The sequence below is a fragment of the Hypanus sabinus genome, chromosome 7, assembly GCF_030144855.1.
Source record: "Hypanus sabinus isolate sHypSab1 chromosome 7, sHypSab1.hap1, whole genome shotgun sequence".
NCBI lineage: Eukaryota > Metazoa > Chordata > Chondrichthyes > Myliobatiformes > Dasyatidae > Hypanus > Hypanus sabinus.
In genome coordinates this window covers 162,931,201-162,951,443 of record NC_082712.1, presented here as the reverse complement: position 1 = coordinate 162,951,443, position 20,243 = coordinate 162,931,201, and the positions used below count along the sequence as shown (strand labels likewise).

At 40.7% G+C, this 20,243-nt stretch overlaps 1 protein-coding gene across 1 annotated transcript in view; it reads left to right on the top strand.

The window, feature by feature from the left end:
• LOC132397564 (protein kinase C-binding protein NELL1-like) overlaps positions 1-20,243 on the top strand; it is a 943,441-nt gene that overhangs the window by 197,444 nt on the left and 725,754 nt on the right. The window contains exon 9 of the mRNA XM_059976383.1: positions 3,466-3,568. Coding sequence (XP_059832366.1) covers positions 3,466-3,568 — 103 coding nt within the window. The remainder of the gene's footprint in view (positions 1-3,465; positions 3,569-20,243) is intronic.

Genomic DNA, 20,243 nt, shown 5'->3' with positions numbered 1-20,243 from the left:
TTTATGAACTAGGGATTCCTTCTATAGTGAATTGTTCCTTCCATAGTGAGTTGGCAAGGTGAGTCCACAGCACAATCTCTACAGCAGAAACACCTTAATCACACGCCCATTGACTGGAACCATTGACAAAGTGAGAACCTATATCTGTTGTCTCTTGTATAAATTTGCATTTCTCATGATATATGACTTGTCAAATTAACTGCTGTGACCAATCTGATGTAAAAGCATGATAAAGTAGGAGGAATAGGAATGAATAAGCATGAGATTCTACAGATTCTGGAAATCCAAAGCAACACACACAAAATGCTGGAGGAACTCAACAGGCCAGGCAGTTTCTAGGGATATGAATAAACAGCTGATGTTCCAGGCCGAGACCCTTCTTCAGGACAGTTGTTCATTCAGAGCAATAAATCAGTTAGGGTATTCCACATATGCCATTTAATTTCTGAGGAAAAGGTAGCAATCTTAAAAATTGTAAGTAAATTAGAGTGTGAAGTTTCATGGAAGAGGATAACAAAATATAGAGTGTACTGAGTCAATTGCCTGGAAGAAAATGGATACTGATTAGGAAGTTCCTGCCAGCATATATTTTATGTAAAAGGTAAAACTTTGTCAGTACTGATAACTTCCCTCAGTTCTCAATCAAGGAAGGTTAATATTAACTGATCAGAAAATAGCTGTTGATATCTTGGTTTTAAAAAGATGGAAACCTTAAATGTAGTTGATAAGCATCCGTACTATGTTGCTGCTTGGAACTATGTCATCCCTTCTGCATCCCTTTGACATACCTTACCTCTTGCTGCTGACTTTTGATCTTTAAAATAGTTTTGTTAGCTGGATTCCTCGTCCTGGTCAAGCCAGAGTTTTCTGCTTAGGCACTGGAATGTTTTATGTCAATGGTAATCTTCCTTATTTCAAAAACATGATGTTGGAAATGTGAGAGGAACATAGGAAATGGTTGGAGGTATGCAGCAGTTCAGATGGCATCTGAAGAGTTGATGTTGATCTCTCATCAATATTTTTCTGATGGTTCAAAGCAGAGGTCATCTGCCATTAGTGCGACACGACAAAAGAATACCATTGGCCACATGCACCTTGATGACCAACATGTTTCTGAGATCCGCACCAGAGTATTGCAGTTTCAAACTATAGAATGCACTGTAGATACAGTGCTGACAAATCTGACTTTTAGTCCTGAACTCGGTGACATATCATGGTTTCTTGTTTTGGCTCCATTCCTTACAGTGAAGTCGTTGGCCTGGATAATGGAGGTTAATGGTCCATTACTTTCCATTAATGAAATACAATTGAGCATCTGATACATGTTTTTGGATAAATTTATTAACTTAATTTCTTTGAAATGTTTCCTTTTTTAATTATTTGTGTACTTAAGCAGTTTTTGTTATTGTTAGTGAATTATTGATGACAGAGACAATTGGAAAAGCTGTTAAGAACAAGAAACATACGGTGGTAGGAGTGGAATTAGGCCTTTCAGCTCTTCAAGTCTTCACCACTATATCATGTCTGATTTATTATCCTTCTCAATCCTGTTCTCCCACCTTCTCCCCATAACCTTTGATGCCCTGATTAATTAAAAACATATTAACCTTCTCTTTAAATGTACCATTAACGCTATATTCTGCCATCGCATGAGATGTTGCCGCCCAGGAACTTGAAGTTGCTGAACCTTTCTGCTGCTGAACCCTCAGTGAAAACTGGTGTGTGTTCTCCTGATTTCCCTTTCCTGATGTCCACAATCAATTCCTTGATATTGCTGATACTGAGTGTGAGGTTCTTATTGGTAGTATTACTCAACAAAGAATATTCTGGAGGAACAGAGTGAACAAATTGATTTTTTAATGATGGTTTTAAATTTCATGGTCACAAATATTAATACTAGCTTATGTTTCAAGATTTAAATAATTAATTGGATTTAAATTCCCCACTGCAGTAGCTTCAAACATATATTGTGATATTTGTCCATTAATTTAAGTACTGTGCTGTTGTTTGACCACCTACAACATCCCTTTTTGACTTGGGTGTCATGAGGTTGATATGAAAAAGAGTCTGATCTTGTGCCAAAGAAAGCCTTTTATCTTTCTTCATGCCTGTCAACATCAAAAGTTAATTGTTCGAAGATTATACTTGAATTAAGCTAACCACCAAGACACCCAGAAGATTGATTGAATTTGAAGTGCACAAGTTAGGATGTGCTGTCAAGATCCTGAGGGATTCATCACTGTAGTAAACCAAATATCAGCTTGATACAGTTAAAGATCCAATGCCTGGATAGCAGATTTCACTTTTTTTTTTCGGCATGTTAATCACATGCTCAGGTGGCGGTATGGAGTTATGTTTCTACCGAAAGAGGTGGAAGGCCTTCCCTCCCTCTGCTACCATGCAGGTCAGGTCACCCTTGGGTAAGATGTAGCACGTGCTCAGCCCCCCCCCCCCCCACCACCCCCAATCGGGGTCACATGAAGCATGGGAGTAGGTGGTAGGTAGTTGCATGAGCAGCTGGTGCATATCACAAGTCCTGGATATGCGACCATTGATGCCAGGTAGACAATCTCTGGAGAATATTGATAATGGCTGGGGTCACCCATCCTGTAAAGACATTGCCCAGAATAAGGCTTTGGTGAACAACTTCAACAGAAAAATTTGCCAAGATCATAAGACCATGATCACGATGTCATACAACACGACACATAATGATGATGAATCACATGTTGTGCTACTGCTTAAAGCTTACCTTCATCTTTTCAATCCTCTGCTAGAGTTTCTCTCTGCTGTTTAGATCAGGTGGGTTCTGCCTCACAACCCCAGGGACCAGTGTTTGATCCTGACCTTAGGTACTGCCTGTGTGGAGCTTGTATCTTCTCCGTTGTGATCACGTCAATCCTTCCCCCCCACCCACCCCCAGGTGCTCTGGTTTCCTAATACATCCTAGCAATTATCTGGCCATTGAGAAAGCAAATTATAAAAGTCAATGGGGGATTGATGGCCATGTGAAAGAGAATAATTTGCATAAGGAGAGGGGAATAGAAGAACAGGATCAATGGAGTTGTTCCAATAGGAGGTAGTGTGGAATTGATGGGCTGAATAGCTTCCTTTATCAAAATAAAGAGGCAGTCCTTTTGCTGATGACTTGTTGGGGTACACTTTCCCCAATATAAAAGTGACTATTAATCATTTTCACCCCTCCACACTAAGTGTTTGGTAATGCCAACCATTTAGAGAAACACTGGGTTGAGTTGGAAGAACAATGACCCACTTCTAACAATCCCTTCCACACATTTACAGTGGAAACAGTTTTCCATTAGATCTGTGGTATTCCTCATGTTTCTTTAGCATGGAGCAGCAAGGCACGTGTCTTAATTTGCTTGTAGGTCTCATTGGATAAACTGCATTGATCATTAAATATTGTTACCATTTTCTCATGGGTCTCTCTTCTCTCTAATTCAGAATGGAGCCATTGAGTGCAGGCGAGTATCATGCCCTCCTCTAAACTGCCCTGCAGATTTTCGGCCAGTATATAGACCAGGCAAATGCTGCAAAGAATGTCGACGTAAGTAAAGAAACTACTGGGGCATAATTCTTAATTTGTGCATTTCATTGCAGTTTGTACAACAAACTTACAAAATTGGAACATAACAATGTCGTTAGATTTGAGCACCATCTTCCATTGAAGCCTGTGGAGATGATTGTGCAGGGGATAGAACAGAACATGGATCTTATGCTCTTGCATTATCTTAATTTCCCTCCTTCTCCTTGCCTTCACTTCAGATTCATTTATTAGTGTACATCAAAACATATAGTGGAGTGCATCATTTGCATTGACAACCAGCACTTAAGGATGTACTAGGGGCTGCCCACAAGTGTCGCCACACAGTCAGTCCATGATGCTGAACACAACAAAACAGAACACAACAGCCAACAAATCAACATCAATAAAACATGACCCTTTCCTCCCTCCCACTAAGCCCCCCCCCCACTCAAATACACCAAGACAGACCTCCAACTGAAGGACAGGCATCCAGTCAATTTGCAGGCATGTAATGGATTGTAAGTTGGCCTCTAACCGTGCACCAAGATAACAATGTTATTAAAATCCAAGGATCATTCATTCTCCTTGTCATCCCTTCTGGGTGTGCAACAGCATCTGTATTGTACACTTGATCTGAGCAGTCGAATTTCTGAAGTGCAGTATGAGGCACAGGCATGTACTGTATATAAGATAAGATAAAGCTTTACTGTATTTATCCTGAAAGATTTGTTGTAAGGTTGCTCAGACAGAAATATCTACTTTAAAATACAAAATATAAGCATTGAAGTTCAAGAAAATACAAAATGTGGATTAAAAATTCATAGTGCAAAATACAGATGTGCAAGGAAACCATATATTTGTATACTTAAGGAGGAGGAGTTGTAGTTTTATGGCCACAGAGAGAAAGGATCTCTTGTGGCATTCAATGGTGCATCTCGGTGGAATCAGTTTGTTACTAAAGGTGCTCCTCGGTTTGTCCAGTGTGTCATGGAGGGCAGTGAGAGGGATTGTCCATAACGCTCCGTAGCTTCTGCAGCATTCTCCAAGTTATCCAATATACTGAAGTGACTAAGATCACTATTTCATAGAAATATAGAAAAACCTACAGCGCCATTACAGGCCTTTCAGCCCACAGTGCTGTGCTGAGCATGTACTTACTTTAGAACCTACCTAGGGTTAACCATAGCCTTCTATTATTTTTAAGCTCCATGTACCTACCCAGGAGTCTCTTAAAAGACCCTAACGTATCCAGCTCCACCACCATCACCAGCAGCCCATTCCATGCACCCACCACTCTGCGTAAATAAAAAAGTTAACCGTGGCATCCCCTCTATACTTACTTAAAACTATACCCTCTTGTGCTAGCCATTTCAGCCCTGGGAAAAGGTCTCTGACTATCCACACGATCAATGCCTCTCCTCATCTTATACACCTCTATCAGGTCATGTTTCATCCTCTGTCACTCCAAGGAGAAAAGGCCAAGTTCACTCAACCTATTCTCATAAGGTATAGTTCCCAATCCAGGCAACATCCTTGTAAATCTCTGCGCCCTTTCTATAGTTTCCACATTCTTCCTGTGGTGAGGTGATCAGAAATGAGCACAGTACTCCAAGTGGGGTCACCAAGGTCCTATATAGCTGTAACATTACCTCTCAGCTCTTGAACTCAATCCCACAGTCGATGAAGGCCAATGCACCGTATGCCTTCTTAAACACAGAGTCAACCTGTGCAGCAGTTTTGAGTGTTCTATGGATTCGAAACCCAAGATCCTCCATACTGCCAAGAGTGTTACCATTAATGCTATATTCTGCCATCATATTTGACCTACCAAAATGAACCACCTCGCACTTATCTGGGTTGAACTCCATCTGCCACTTCTCAGCCTAGTTTTGCATCCTATTGATGTCCCACTGTAACCTTTAACAGCCCTCCACACTATCCACAACATACCCAACCATTGTGACATCAGCAAATTTACTAACCCATCCTTCCACATCCTCATCCAGGTCATTTATAAAAATCACGAAGAGAAGGGGTCCCAAAACAGATCCCTGAGGCACACCGCTGGTCACTGACCTCTATGCAGAATATGACCCATCTACAACCACTCTTTACCTTCTGTGGTGAAGCCAGTTCTGGATCCCCTTGGATCCCATGCCTCTTTACTTTCTCAATAAGCCTTGCATGGGGTATCTTATCAAATGCCTTGCTAAAATCCATATACACTACATCTACTGCTCTACCTTCGTCAATATGTTTAGTCACATTCTCAAAAAATTCAATCAGGCTCGTAAGGCATGACCCGCCTTTGACAAAGCTGTGCTGACTATTTCTAATCATATTATGCCTCTCCAAATGTTCATAAATCCTGCCTCTCAGGATCTTTTCCATCAACTTACCAACCACTGAAGTAAGACTCACTGATCTATAATTTCCTGGGCTATCTCTACTCCCTTTCTTGAATAAGGAAACAACAGCTGCAATCCTCCAACCCTCCGGAAGCTCTCCCATCCCTGTTGATGATGCAAAGATCATTGCCAGAGGATCAGCAATCTCCTCCCTCACCTCCCACAGTAGCCTGGGGTATATTTCATCTGGTCCTGGTGACTTATCCAACTTCATGCTTCCCGAAAGCTCCAGCACATCCTCTTTCTTAATTGCTATATGCTCAAGCTTTTCAGTCTTCTGTAAGTCATCCCTACAATCACCAAGGTCCTTTTCCATTGTGAATACTGAACTAAAATATTCATTATGTACCTCCACTATCTGCTCCAGTTCCATACACACTTTTCCACTGTCATACTTGATTGGTCCTATTTCAACCCCAAGCTTATAAGAATATTGACCACTAAATTTACTATGTGTGTGACTGCACATCAACATGATGGTGGTTTTGAGGATAATGTAGAAGGTTGTTGGAGTTTACAATAAAACATTTATAGGATGCAGAGCTAGGCTGAGAAATGTCAGATAGAGTAGAATCCATAAAAGGATGGAGTGGTACACTTGGAAGGTCAAATTTGAAGACAGTGTACAAAGTTACTGCCATGATTCTTAGCAGTGTGAGGAACAGAGGGATCCTGGAATCCACATCTAAAGATCCTTCAAAGATGCTGGGCAAGTTGATCGGGCTAAGAAGGTGTTGTCCTTTAGTCAGTGAATTGTTTTCAAGAGCTGTGAGTTAATGTTGCAGTCCAGTCAAACTCTGGTTAGACCATGTGGAGTAATGCGTTCAGTTGTGGTCATCTCCTTTTAGGAAGGATTTGGAAGCTTTAGAGAAGGTATAGGGGAGACTTAATAGGATACCACTTGGATTAGAAAGCATCCCTTATAAAGAAAGATTCAGTGAGATGGTGTTTTACTCTTTGGAGTAATGGGTATCTTGATAAAGTAGTATAAAATGTTAAGAGTCATAGATAGAGTGGACAACCAGCGAAAAGGTATAATTTTAAGCTGATTGCAGGAAAGGTGAGGTGGAAAGATCGGAGGTGAGTTTTTTATACAAAGTGTGGTGGGTATGTGGAACACATTGCCAAGGTGGTGGTAGGGGAAGACACATTAGGGGCATTTGAGAAACTCTTAGATAGGCATATGGATGAACAAAAAATGGAGGGCCTTGTGGGAGGGAAGCATTAAATTGACCTTGGTTGGTTAAAAGGTCGACACAACATCGTGGGTCGAAGAGCCTGTACGATACTGTACTATTCTATGTTTTATGGTCTTTCATTATTCCCACTTATTTATACTGGTGTTTTCAAGGTTCAACAGGTAGTAATGGATAAATAGATTGACCTGGCGTGCTAACCAAGGAAATGTAAGGTAACTGAGTGAGCAAAGGTTCTACGAGCATGAAGGCACGCAGTACATGAAGTGAATGGGTGGAACTTGTGAGAGCAGGAAATGGTCATGCTGGGAAAGTGGCAAGATGGCTCACCCAAAAGATAAAGAAAACCTGATGGGAAAGTAAACAAAGTAATTACAGTTGGAGAGTTGAATGCTGATAAGACCAGGGTGTTGAGCTTCATTGGATAGGTTTTTCAAGAAAGAGGTCACAGCAGCATTTGGGATTAAATTACAGGCTGGGTTAAATTAAATAATTACTCCTACCTTCATAACACCGGAGACAGAGCATAAGTAGAAAGCAGCTCTAATGGGAGGCTTCAGCTAGTACAACAGGTAGTGTCATGTGCTTGCCTGTATGCATGCACCCTGACAGATGCTGGCAATCTTGAGCAACACACACAAGGTGCTCGAGGAACTCAAGATCATGCACTGCTTATGGAGGGGAGTAAACAGTTGACCTTTCAGGCCGAGACCCTTTGTCAAGAAAGGAAAGGGGCAGAAGCCAGAATTCCAAGATGGTGCGGGGGATCACAAGTTGGCAGGTGATAGGTGAGGTTGGGGGGGGGGGCGGGAAGGTGTGGGAGTGTAGATTAAGAAAGAAGCCGGGAGGTGATAGGGGTAAGGGGCTGAAGAAGAAGGAACATTGCCGTGATGAGGTCTTACTCAAGCTGGAGGAGCCGCACCTCGTATTCCATGCCGGAGGACATGAACATCAATTTCTCTAAACTTCCAGTTTGCCCTCTACCCTCCTCTCTTTTACCATTCCCCATTCTAGTTACCTTCTCACTCCTTGTCTTCTCAATTGCCTATCACCTCCCACTGGTTCTGTTCCTTCTTCCCTTTCTGTCATGGTCTACTGCCCTCTCCACTGCTGCTTCTTCTCCCTTAGGGTGGCCATTTGCAATGAGGTGTCCAGGATCAACTTGTAGGGGGCAATAAATCGCCATCATTCTCTGTCCTCGGGGATTGTGGACATGAGATCATTGGAAGTACTGAAAGAGGAAGGAGATGAATTTTAGATGGATTTGGGAATTGAAGACTCTGGAAAACTGGCTCAGGAGATGGGACCTGGGGCCAATCAAATATGTTTACACTGAATGGGCGGCAGGCCTGAGGGATTGAGCAGCCTATTCCTGCTCCCATTTACTGATGCTATGCAGTTAGAAGAAAGCTGAGAATACCATATCACAAGAAAACAAGACATTAGGTTGGTTACCCAATTAGGTTAAAAGACAAGTATCAAATAATGTCAAGAAAAAATTTCTAGCAATGTATCACAAAATATTCTCAGAATAGATACTAAAATTGCTAGGGACTAACACACAGTTAAAGAGGGGATTAAATAATATAGATTTATAAATTAGTTTCCTCCGAAATTAGAAAGCTAATTTACATAACCTCCAGCATCACTGAGAACTAGTTCAAGGATTTTGACCAAATAAAGCACGATGGACCAAAGGAAGTGAAAAATCAATAATTGCCCCAGGGTAGTTGAGCTTAAAGGGAAGCAGGGTATGTAACTGAATGAGAAAAATAGTGTTTGCTGCAAGGATGCGATAAAACAGGGTTGGAAGGTGCTTGTGCAGAGTATGAAATTTTTACTGTTTAAAGTTTAAGTGAGTGCCATGTCTGCAAAACAAGTGATTTTTGCTTAGAGGCAGTGGTGGTGATTTTCAGGAAACATCTGAAAAGGGCATTAAGTTAGTGTATAGGTCTGCATAACACTTTACTGTGCCAGACACCTGGGTTCACTGCCTACCACTGTCAGTAAGGAGTTTGAAAGTTCTTCCCATGACTGTGTGGGTTTAATCCGGCGGAGAAACCCCACGCGGTCACATCAGGGTTTAGTAGGTGAATTGGGCACATGGGTGTGCGCTCATTGGGCTGGAAGGGCCTGTAACTGTGCTGTTGCTTTACATTATAATTAAATCTGGCAGGGTTCCAACAGATTGGAAATAAGAAATTTCTTGATATTGGATAGGATGAAAGGAGAAATCCAATCAATCAATTGCAGACTTGGCAACCTGCCCTCACTGAGTGAAAAAAGAACCCGGAAGATTGCTTTTCCTGGGCAACGTTTATCCCTTAAAGTCAGACTTTGAGGAAATTTGTGAGGTTGAGAAAAGGAGATGCCACTTAAACTGAACTCATCTATTCCAATCAACCTTTTCCAATTTCACAAACTTTAAATACCATCTCAGACACAGAGTTCATAAGCAGTCTCTGTTCTTAGATCAACACAAAACATAGCCACTACTTTCACAAACTTGCAATTATAGTTTCACCTGTATATGTGTACTTGTACAGAGGAGACCATATATTGTGGCTGTTTAGAAACATAGAAAACCTACAGCATAATACAGGCCTTTCGGCCCATAATGCTGTGCCAAACATGTACTTACTTTAGAAATTACCTCAGATTACCCACAGCCCTCTATTTTTCTAAGCTCCATGTACCTATCCATGAGTCTCTTAAAAGACTCCATTGTATCTACCTCCACCACCATCGGCAGCAGCCCATTCCACACACTCACCACTCTGAGTAAAAATACATAAATAAATTACCCCTGACATCTCCTCTGTTCTGACTTCCAAGCATCTCTTGTGTTAGCCATCTCAGCCCTGGGAAAAAGCCTCTGACTATCCACACAATCAATGCCTCTTGTCATCTTATATACCTCTATCAGGTCACTTCTCATCCTCCATCGCTCCAAGGAGAAAAGGCTGAGTTCACTCAACCTATTCTCATAAGGCACGCTCCCCAATCCGGGCAACATTCTTGTAAATCTCCTCTGCACCCTTTTCTATAGTTTCCACATCCTTCCTGTAGTGAGGCGATCAGAACTGAGCACAGTACTCCAAGTGGGGTCTGACTCGGGTTCTATATAGCTGTAACATTACCTCTCGGCTCTTGAACCCAATCCTATGGTTGGTGAAAGCCAATACACTGTATGTCTTCTTAACCACAGAATCAACCTGTGCAGCAGCTTTGAGCATCCTATGGACTCTGACCCCAAGATCCCTCTGATCCTCCACACTGCCAAGAGTCTTACCATTAATAATATATTCTGCCATCATATTTGACCTACCAAAATGAACCACTGCACACTTATCTGGGTTGAACTCCATCTGCCACTTCTCAGCCCAGTTTTGCATCCTATCAATGTCCCATTGTAACCTCTGGCAGCACGCCATACTATCCACAACACCCCCAACCTTTGTGTCATCAGCAAACTTACTAACCCATCCCTCCACTTCCTCACCCAGGCCATTTATAAAAATCATGAATAGAAGGGCTCTTTGGTTAGAAATCTTCCAAAGAGTTATTTTTCTCTCTATCTATACAATTTTTCTACCATATCCTACAAAAGTATTTAATCAACAGTACTAACAGTACTAAATTTCTCCTTAACATGGAATCTGATGTTGAATGGAGATCTGATGACCATTGTCCCACATGGTTTCATCTGCAGGTATAGCAGTATGATCAGTTACAGTTGAATGTCATTGTGGGTTGGGTGTGATTGCAGCAAGATTTGAATGACTCACTGGAAGGTGTTCTAATTCATTGAGTTAAACTTGAATAAAAATACATCCATTTAGCTTTGTATAATAAAGATCTCAGTTGGATACAGGGCGAGAAGAGTTAATTGACTTTAATTTCCTTTTTATGTTCCGTCTGTTGTGTGGTTTTATTAGATTTAAAAAAAAAACTATTAAATGATTGCTTTCCAAGTTCCATTATTCTAAGAGCGAAGGAAATGCTGTACCCTGCCCCATAAGTAGATTTATTCCATTTTAATATATCCACTGGTGTGAAGCAATTGCATTTTATTGTAACATAGCCAATCTCTTTGCGTTACATACTCTATTCCCTTTAAATGAGCTACAATGTTTAGTGTGATCACTCCATTTGAAAGAGTGGTAACTGTAGATAAAATTAAGTATTGAAGTAGGTAAGTGTAACTGGATGGAACATCCCAGCATGTTTCCTATAGATCTAGTTACTTTCATAAGCAGCATTTTCAATATCATGCTGAGATGCACAACTTTCATTATTAAATGTATTGCTTATATTAAAAACTGCCTTCATGTCAATGGTACAACTTTCTGGTAGAAATTCGATGCATTAGGCATTGTGTGTTCTTTTTGTCTTCTGTGGATATATTGGGGGCAGTTAGAGAGCAAGACAATGGCTACATTACTTTGAAGAATCTAACAGTAGACAGGAGGGAGAACCAAAATGGAATTTTATAGGAAGATCATAAACTTCTGTTCTTCCACTCAACTCTCCTTTATTGTAAATCTATAGATTTTAATGAAACCGCACAGGAATTGAATCAGCTTCCGAATGAATGTGCTTTCATGTGAATGGTTGACTCAATCCTATGTCCATTAACTGCCATGAACTTTGTCTGCAGTTCTGCTTTCAGAGCTATGACACAGATATAAAAAAAAATGACCCAGAGGACTTTGTATGGTTATGCCTTTTGTTGATTGTTTCTTCTTGCCCTCAAAGTCATTACTTAACACCTAGATCTGATACAATTGCACTTTGTCTGTAATCCAGCCTTACTGCATTACTAGCCATTGTGTTATTTGTCATGTGTTTTACTGTTTTTGGAACTTGTAAAAGATTAGAACTTAGGTTCCAGTTTATAAATTGAAGTTGTAATTGTAGATTATTTAGAACAGAACTGAATCCTCCTTTTTGTCTTACTGTTTCTTCAAAATTTCCTACATGAAAATAGTTGCTTCTGATTTAACATGAAGAGCCCTGATGTGGAAATCATTATTTTGCCATCTTAAGATTGTTTTTAACAGATGCAGTGTAAATCCATGTTCTAAGAAGATTCATGTGTTTCATCTTCTGTAACATTTTCAATTAAACAACTCTAGAAAGAAAGATGGAATTGAAAATTGGAAAATTTACTTGAATGATCATTAATACCATGTTCTTAAAGATGTACGGGCAGGATTAGGCCATCTGGCCCATTGTGTCTGCTCTGCCATTTCATTATGGCTGATCCATTACCCCTGTCAGTCTCATTCGCAAGCCTTCTTTCCTTAACCTTTGATGTCCATACTGATTAAGAACCATTCAACTTCTACTTTAAATCTTCCTGATGATTTAGATCCATGTCTGTCTGTGGCAATGAATTACACAGATTCACCACCCTCTAGGAAAAGAAATTCCTCCATCTCTGTTCTAAAGGGATGTCCTTGTTTTCTAATGCTGTGCCCTCTGGTTCTAGACTCACGTACTATAACAAATATCCTCTTCACATCCATTCCGTCTAAGCCTTTCAATATTTTCTAGGTTTCAATGAGATTCTGCTCCTTGCACCCACCCCCCACCCCAGTCTTCTAAACTTCGGCAAGTACAGGCCCAGAGCTATCAAATTCCTCAGTGTTCAACAGAGCACCACAAAAAAATAAAGTAAGTTCAAGATTGTGAAACATTGACTCCTGAGGGGAGGGGAAGAAAAACCTTTTGTCAAATAATTTTCTGCATAAATTACTTTCATCTTCCTACTAAATCAATTAATCTCTTTTCAGAAATTTGCATCTCAATGTACTTCTCTTGTCAAGTTCAATGGTCATTTACTTAAAAGAGTTCTAATAATATCTGGCATATGGGCACCATGGTAGCATCGCGATTAGTTGGACGGTATTCCAGCTCGGTGTTCTGGAATATGGAGTGCAATTCTGATGCCATTCTCTAAGCAGTCTCTGTACCCGTGGAATGCATAGGTTTTCTCCAGGTCCTCCAGTTTCCTCCCACAGGCCAAGGTTGTAGCGGGTAGATAAGTTGGTCATTTTAATTTGTCCTGTGATTAGAGTTAATGTGATTTGTCAGGGTTTGTTGGGATGCAAAGATTTGGAAGGGCCAACCCCACGCTCCTGCTAAATAAGTACGTACATAAATCTGTTGACACCTGCATTCAGTCCCCAGGAAAGAAAGAATTTCCAGGGTTTTCAATTAAGATTTACACAGCGTTAAATCTTCTTGTCTGCAATATTTAAAACTGATAGGAATGATTTCATTATTCCTGCAAAACTAAATCTTCAGACAGTGTATTTTAAAATAATGAGCCATATTAAAAATAGTGTTGGAAGTAAATTGAAAGCAATGCCAGTCAGGTTCAAAGCTGGTAGGACATTTATAGTAGGAAGGTCACCAGGCAGGTCAAAAGAATCAAATTTTCTGAGAGCCTTTAACATGGAGAATGACAAAAAAGAGACAGACCTTCACAAAAGGGTTCTTCCATTGTTAGACAGGTTTTTCAATGAATGCATAGTTTAATCAAGAAACTTGTTTTTTATGCAGTTGCAAAGATAACTCTTTAGATCAGCACATGATTCTCAAATTGCAAGATTTGACACTTTTACCAGCATAAACCAAAGTGTATGTGGTGTCATTTTGAACTCTGTGATCTTTCTGCCTTCCTCTGCGACCAAAGTGACCAAAGTGGGAATAAGAAGGTGCTGGTTACCTCCTGGAATTTGTCTAACAACCCTTTATTCATACACAAATCTTGGCAATGTAGGAAGCATTACCATGCAACTATCCCTCATTTGACAATAAAGGGCAATCCAGCAGCATGATTTGGCTAACCAGTTATTTGTTTCCGGAGTCCACAGTACTGGTTGTATTGTTTATTACTGTTGTCATGGTTGAAGATGGAAGTTTTCAAAATATCCAGAGCCAGTTGTGACATAGATACTTATTAGGTTGGGTGAATCATTGATGGAGGTCAACTGAGTGCATTTAGAAGCTCCAAAGAGGCTTCATGTAATGATTTTCTGTAGTCTTGGGCTACTATTTGTGATCTTAGAACAATCTGGTATTTGTAGGACAGAACAATTAAAGAATGTTTGCTCAGATGCTCAATCCCAACAAAAGTCTTAGATAATTGGATCAGCATGTTTATACTGATACCAGAATTCATTCTATTGACTTCAATGGAATGAATATCAGAGGCAGGGTATGATGTGATGGCTAACTGTGACATGCTCAATAGTACTGATGCAAATGAATTTCCAGGCAGTTTGGTTCAACAAGCCTGTTAGATTGAAAAGACAGTGAGAATTATAACTTGTGATGGGTTTTGACAAAATTACTTTAGCTGTGAAGAAAGTGGATAATCAAACAGAGAAGTCTCAATCGAAGATGAGAGGTGTGTACAATGTAATTTACTAATCGTGGCTGAATTTCATTGCATCCCTGGCATTTTGATGGTCCCAAAAGTGCAAGAAACTGTGTTCAATAAATTCTTTGGTCAACTTACCTGCCTTGTTTCCACAGTCTTCTGCCCTGTGCATGATAAGTCATATTTTTTCTCTTATAAGGACCCATAGTTAATTTATATTGCTGGTAGAAGTCTATAAACATGGATACTATTTTTGAGGATGATGTCTTCTAAACTAATTAGAGACATCCTTGTCTTTATATTTTTGCTTAATTTTTATTGTGTTTGAGGATAACCTTCATTGTCTGACAATTTGCATGTCCAAGTGTGTGTTTGGGAGGGGGTAGAGTACTTCATCGTTTGGCGTTAAGGGTGAACTTGCATGTACTTTTGTAATGCCATTGATATCTTTGAAACAATTATTTGATGGGCAAAGTACAGTGGCACTCGTCCTGCTTGTACGAGGGGTGATTGATAAGTTCGTGGCCTAAGGTAGAAGGAGATGAGTTATACAGCTCTTGTTGCAAGCACATGCAATTCATCTCTTTGAGTGATTATGCAGAAAGTTTGAAGTTAATAACATCTCTTTCTAACCTAGGCCACAGATTTATCAATCACCCCTGCTGTGGATACTTTCTGAAGGTCCAAGATCCGTATGCTCCACGACCGCTGGACTAAGTGTGTAAATGTAGAAGGGGACTATGTTGAAAAATAAATGTGCTAGGTTTTCTAAAATTGACTCCTTCTACCTTAGGCCACAAATTTATCAATCACCCCTCGTAATGCTTCATGCCTTTTTGAAATTTGGTAAGCTTTTAAAAATAACATATTTACAATTTTGGTGTCTGTAATACTTAAATAGAAAATCTGAACATGCTTGCAAAGTGGAAGTCTTAAGCTGACATCAAGTGGAAACGTTGGCTTGAGATGGCAATTAAAACCACACTGATGCAAAGATAAACACTGGTGGGAAGGTCGACAGATGCTTAACTGAAATCCAGGCCTTGCCTTTGTATGAGAATGGAATAGTAATTCCATAAGATACAGGAGCGGAATTGGGCCATTTGGCCCATTGAGTCTAGTCTGATCCACTTCCCTCAGCCCCATTCTCCTGCCTTCTCCCTGTAACCTTTCACAGCCTGACTCATCAAGAACCTATCAACCTCCGCCTTAAGTACATCCACTGACCTGGCTTCCACGGTTGCCTGTGGCAACGATTTCTACAGATTCACCACCCTTTAGGTGAAGAAATTCCTCCTCTCTATTCTAAATGGACATCCGTCTATTCTGAGGCTGTGTCCTCTGTCCCCTACTATAGGTAACATCCTTTCCACGTGCACTCTATCTCGGCCTTTCAACATTCAATAGTTTTAATGGCATCCACCCTCATTCTTCTAAATTTCAGTGAGTAAAGGCCTAAATCCATTAATTGCTCCTCATATGATAAGCCTTTCATTCTCAGAATCATTCTTACAAATGCTCTTTGAACCCTCTCCAACGTCGGTACATCCTTTCTTAAAAAAAAGAGCCCACAACTACGACAATACTCCCGTGAGGCCTTGCCAGAGCCTTTATAAAGCCTTTGCATTACTTCCTTGCCTTTATATTCTAGTTCTCTTGAAATGACTTGCTTTCTTCACCACCAGCTCAACCTGCAAGTGAACATTTAAGGAATCCTGCACAAGGACTCCCAAGTCCCTTTGCATTTCTGATTTCTGAATTTTCTCCAAGTTTAGAAAATAGACTGCTTTTATTCATTCTACCAAAGGTCATAATCATACACCTTCCCAACACTGTATTCCATCTGCAATTTCCTTGCCCATTCCTCTCATCCTGTTAAGTCCTTCAGCAGTGTATCTGCTTCCTCAACACTCTCTGCCCCACCACCTGTCTTCTGATCATCTGAAAACTTAGCCACAAAGCCTTTAATTCTGTCATCCAAATCACTGAAATACAATATAAATGAAGCCATTCCAACACAGAGCCTGTGGAACACCACTAGTCGCAGTAACCAATCAGAAGAGGCTTCCTTTGTTTCCACCCTTTGCCTCCTGCCAATCAGCTAATGCTCTATCCATGTTAGTATCTTTCCCGTAACACTATGGGCTCTTACCTTGTTAATAAGCCTCATACATATCATCCACTGATTCTCCTTTGTTTATCCTGCTTGTTATTTACTCAAAGAATTCCAACAGTTTTGTCAGGCAAGCTTTTCCCTTTAGAAAAACATGCTGACTTTGGCCTATTTTATCATTGGTGTCCAAGTACAACAAAACCACATCATTAACAATTGACTCCACCATCCTCCCAACCACTGAGGTCAGGCTAACTGGCCCATAGTTTCCTTTCTTATGCCTCCATCCCTTATTGAAGAGTGGAATGGCATTTTCAATTATCCAGTCATCTAAAACCATGCCAGAATCTATTGATTCTTGAAAGATCATTTCTAATGCTTCCATAGTCTATTATTTCAGAACTCTGGGATGGAGTCCATCTGGTCCAGGTGACAAATCTATCTTCAGACTTTTCAGTTTCCCAAGCTCCTTCTCGCTAGTAAAAGCAACTGCACTCACTTCTTCTCCCTGCCACTCTCAAATGTCTGGCATACTGCTAGAGTCTTCTGCAGAGAAGACTGAATCAAAATAATTATCTAGTCTGTCTGCTCTTTCCTCATCCCCTAATAGTGCCTCTCCAGCATCATTTTCCAGTACTCCAACATCTACTCTAGCCTTTCTTTTGCTCTTGATATATTTGAGAAAAATAATGGTATCTTCTTTGATATTGTTGGCTAGCTTATCTTTGCATTTCAACTTCTACCCCCTTATGGCTTTTTTAGTTGCCTGCTGTTGGTTTTGAAAAATTTCCTAGTCCTCTAATTTCCAACTAATTTTTGCTCTATTTTATGCCTTCTCTTTTGCTTTTATGTTAGCTTTAACTTCCCTTGTCAGCCACAGTAGTGTCATCCTGCCTTGAGAATACTACTACTTTGGGCCACATCTATCCTGCCATCTTCCTTGCTAGTGTTGCTTCCAATCAACTTTGGCTATCTCTTCTCTTGTGCCTCTTTAATTGTCTTTGCTTGACTATAATACTGGTATGTCTGACTTTAGCTTCTCCCTCTCAAATTACAGGGTGAATTCTATCATATTATGATCACTGACTCCTTGTGTTCCTTTACCTTAAGTTCCCTAATCAAATCTGGTTCATTATATAACACCCAGTCCGGAACAGCTGATCCCCTAGTGGGCTCAACCACAACTGCTCTAAAAGCCATCTTAAAGCTACTTCTACAAATTCTCTCACTTGGAATGCAGCACCAACCCAACTTTCCCAATCTACCTGCATGTTGAAATTCCCCCATAACTACCATAACTTGACCTTTTGATGTGCCTTTCTATCTCCCTTTGTAATATTAGCCCACATCTTGACTACTATTTAGAGGTGTGTGTGTGTATGGTATATCTTGTAGTTTCTTAACTATACCCAGAAAACCTGATCCTATGTCACCTCTTTCTAAAGATTTGATTTAATTGCTTATCTAACAGAGCCACGCCACCCCTCTGCCCTACTACCTGCCCTTTTGATACAATGTGTATCCTTGGGTGTTAAGCTCCTAATTACAATTTTCTTCCAGCCATGACTCAGTGATGCTCTCAATGTCATTCCTGCCAATCTCTAACTGCGCTACAAGATCATCTACCTTATTCTGTATACTGTGTGCTTTCAATTATAACACCTCCAGTCTTGTATCTGTCACTCTTTTCCATCTTGATCCTCTTTTACACTTTAACTTATCCCACTGACTACAACTTTGCCCAATTATCTGCCAATCCTTCCTGATAGTTTCATTGCACACTTCCTCTGCTTTTAAAACAACAGTCCTATCCTCAGCAATATTACTCTGGACTCCATCCCCCTGCCAAATCAGTTTAAACCCTCTCCAACAGCTCTAGCAAACCTGCCTACAAGGATATTGCCTCTCCTCGGCTTCAGGTGTAACCTGTCCCTTTTGCAGAGGTCATACCTTCCTCAGAAGAGATCCCAATGATCCAGAAATCTGAAGTTCTGCCCCCTGCACCTGTTTATCAGTCAAGTATTCATTTGCCAAATCACCCTATTCTTGTGCTCACAGGTGCGTGGCACAGCCAGCTATCCAGAGATTTGTACCCTGGGTGTCCTGTTTTTCAGCTTTCTACCTCATTCCCAAATTTCTCCCTTTCATGCCCCCTCACTTTTCTTATCTATGACACTGTTGCCAATATGTACCTAGACTTCTGGCTGCTTATCCTCCCCTTTAGAATGTCAAAGACTCAGTCTGAGATGTCCTTGACCTTGGCGCTTGGGAGGTAGCATATCATCTACATGTCCACAGATTCTCATGTCCATTCCTCTAACTATGGAATCCCCTATCACTGCCACCATCTTCTTCTCTCCTCTTCCATTCTGAGCCGCAGTGGCAGACTCAGTGCCAAAGAGTTGGCTGCTTTGGCACCTCCAACCAGTAACACCACCACCCCCCCCCCCCCCAGGCTCTGGTAGGTCATCCCCCTCAGCGGTATCCAAAATAATACACTTATTCTTGAGGGGAAAGGCTACTCGGGGATTCTGTGCTGGCTGCCCATTTCCTTTCCCTTTCCTGACAGGCACCTATTTTACCAGCCTCTTGCAACTTGCGAGCTACTGGCATCTCCTTAGTCTCCCTTATGAGCTAAAGGTCATTGAGCTGCAGCCCCAGTTCTTTAACGTTCTCTGGAGAGCTCAGCTTGGTACACCTGGTGCAGCTATGGCAGTCTGGGAGACTGGAGGTCTCCCAGAATTTCTACATCTCACACAACACCACACAGCCCCTGGAGCAATTCTCACTGCTTTTACTATGTACCAACTGATGAAGAATGAATGAACTTACCGGATATGAACCTCGCTCAATCAAATTCTCGCCGAAGCCTGCTGAGCCAAAGTCTTTCCACTGTAACCTTGGTCCACTCAGCAATGGCAGCTCCGCTTGTCCCTGCCTCATTTTTATTTGCCTTGCTAATGAATTGCATCTGCACTGCCGAATAAAGCCGAAATCCTCCCTTTTTAAATCTCTTGCCTCAACCTGTATGAGGCCTCTTGCGCCAACTTGACTGCAAATGCACCACCAAAATAAAAACTCCTGCCCCCAGGTTTTGTATTACTTGTGATGGAGTTTGTAATCTTAAGAAGTGAAGTCTCAGACTGTATCTTCTCCACACCATTCTCAGTCTAGCATTGTACATTTGATGCTCATCACTTCTTGCAATTTCCCATTATGACTATCAATAAATTACATCAATTTACAATCAACTTGTTATAGGCAAATAGCCTCCAGTTCTTTTGCAGTATTTGGTCAAGGTACTAATTATAAGTTAGCTCGCAATTGTTTAAGTAAAGAATTATTAATGCCCTCTTCTCCCTAAAATCATCGAAAGCCTCTGGACTTTGACATTGTATCCATGTATTATGTTTGCTTTTTCAGTGTACATGACTTTAAAATGGATCTGTTCTTCTGAATTTATTTACTTAATTAATTTACTTAATTAATCCATATCTTAAAGTTTAATAATCTTTGCACCATTTATTACATAGCTTGGTATCATAGCTCAGTATTGCCTATATAGTATATACATCTTTTACAACCA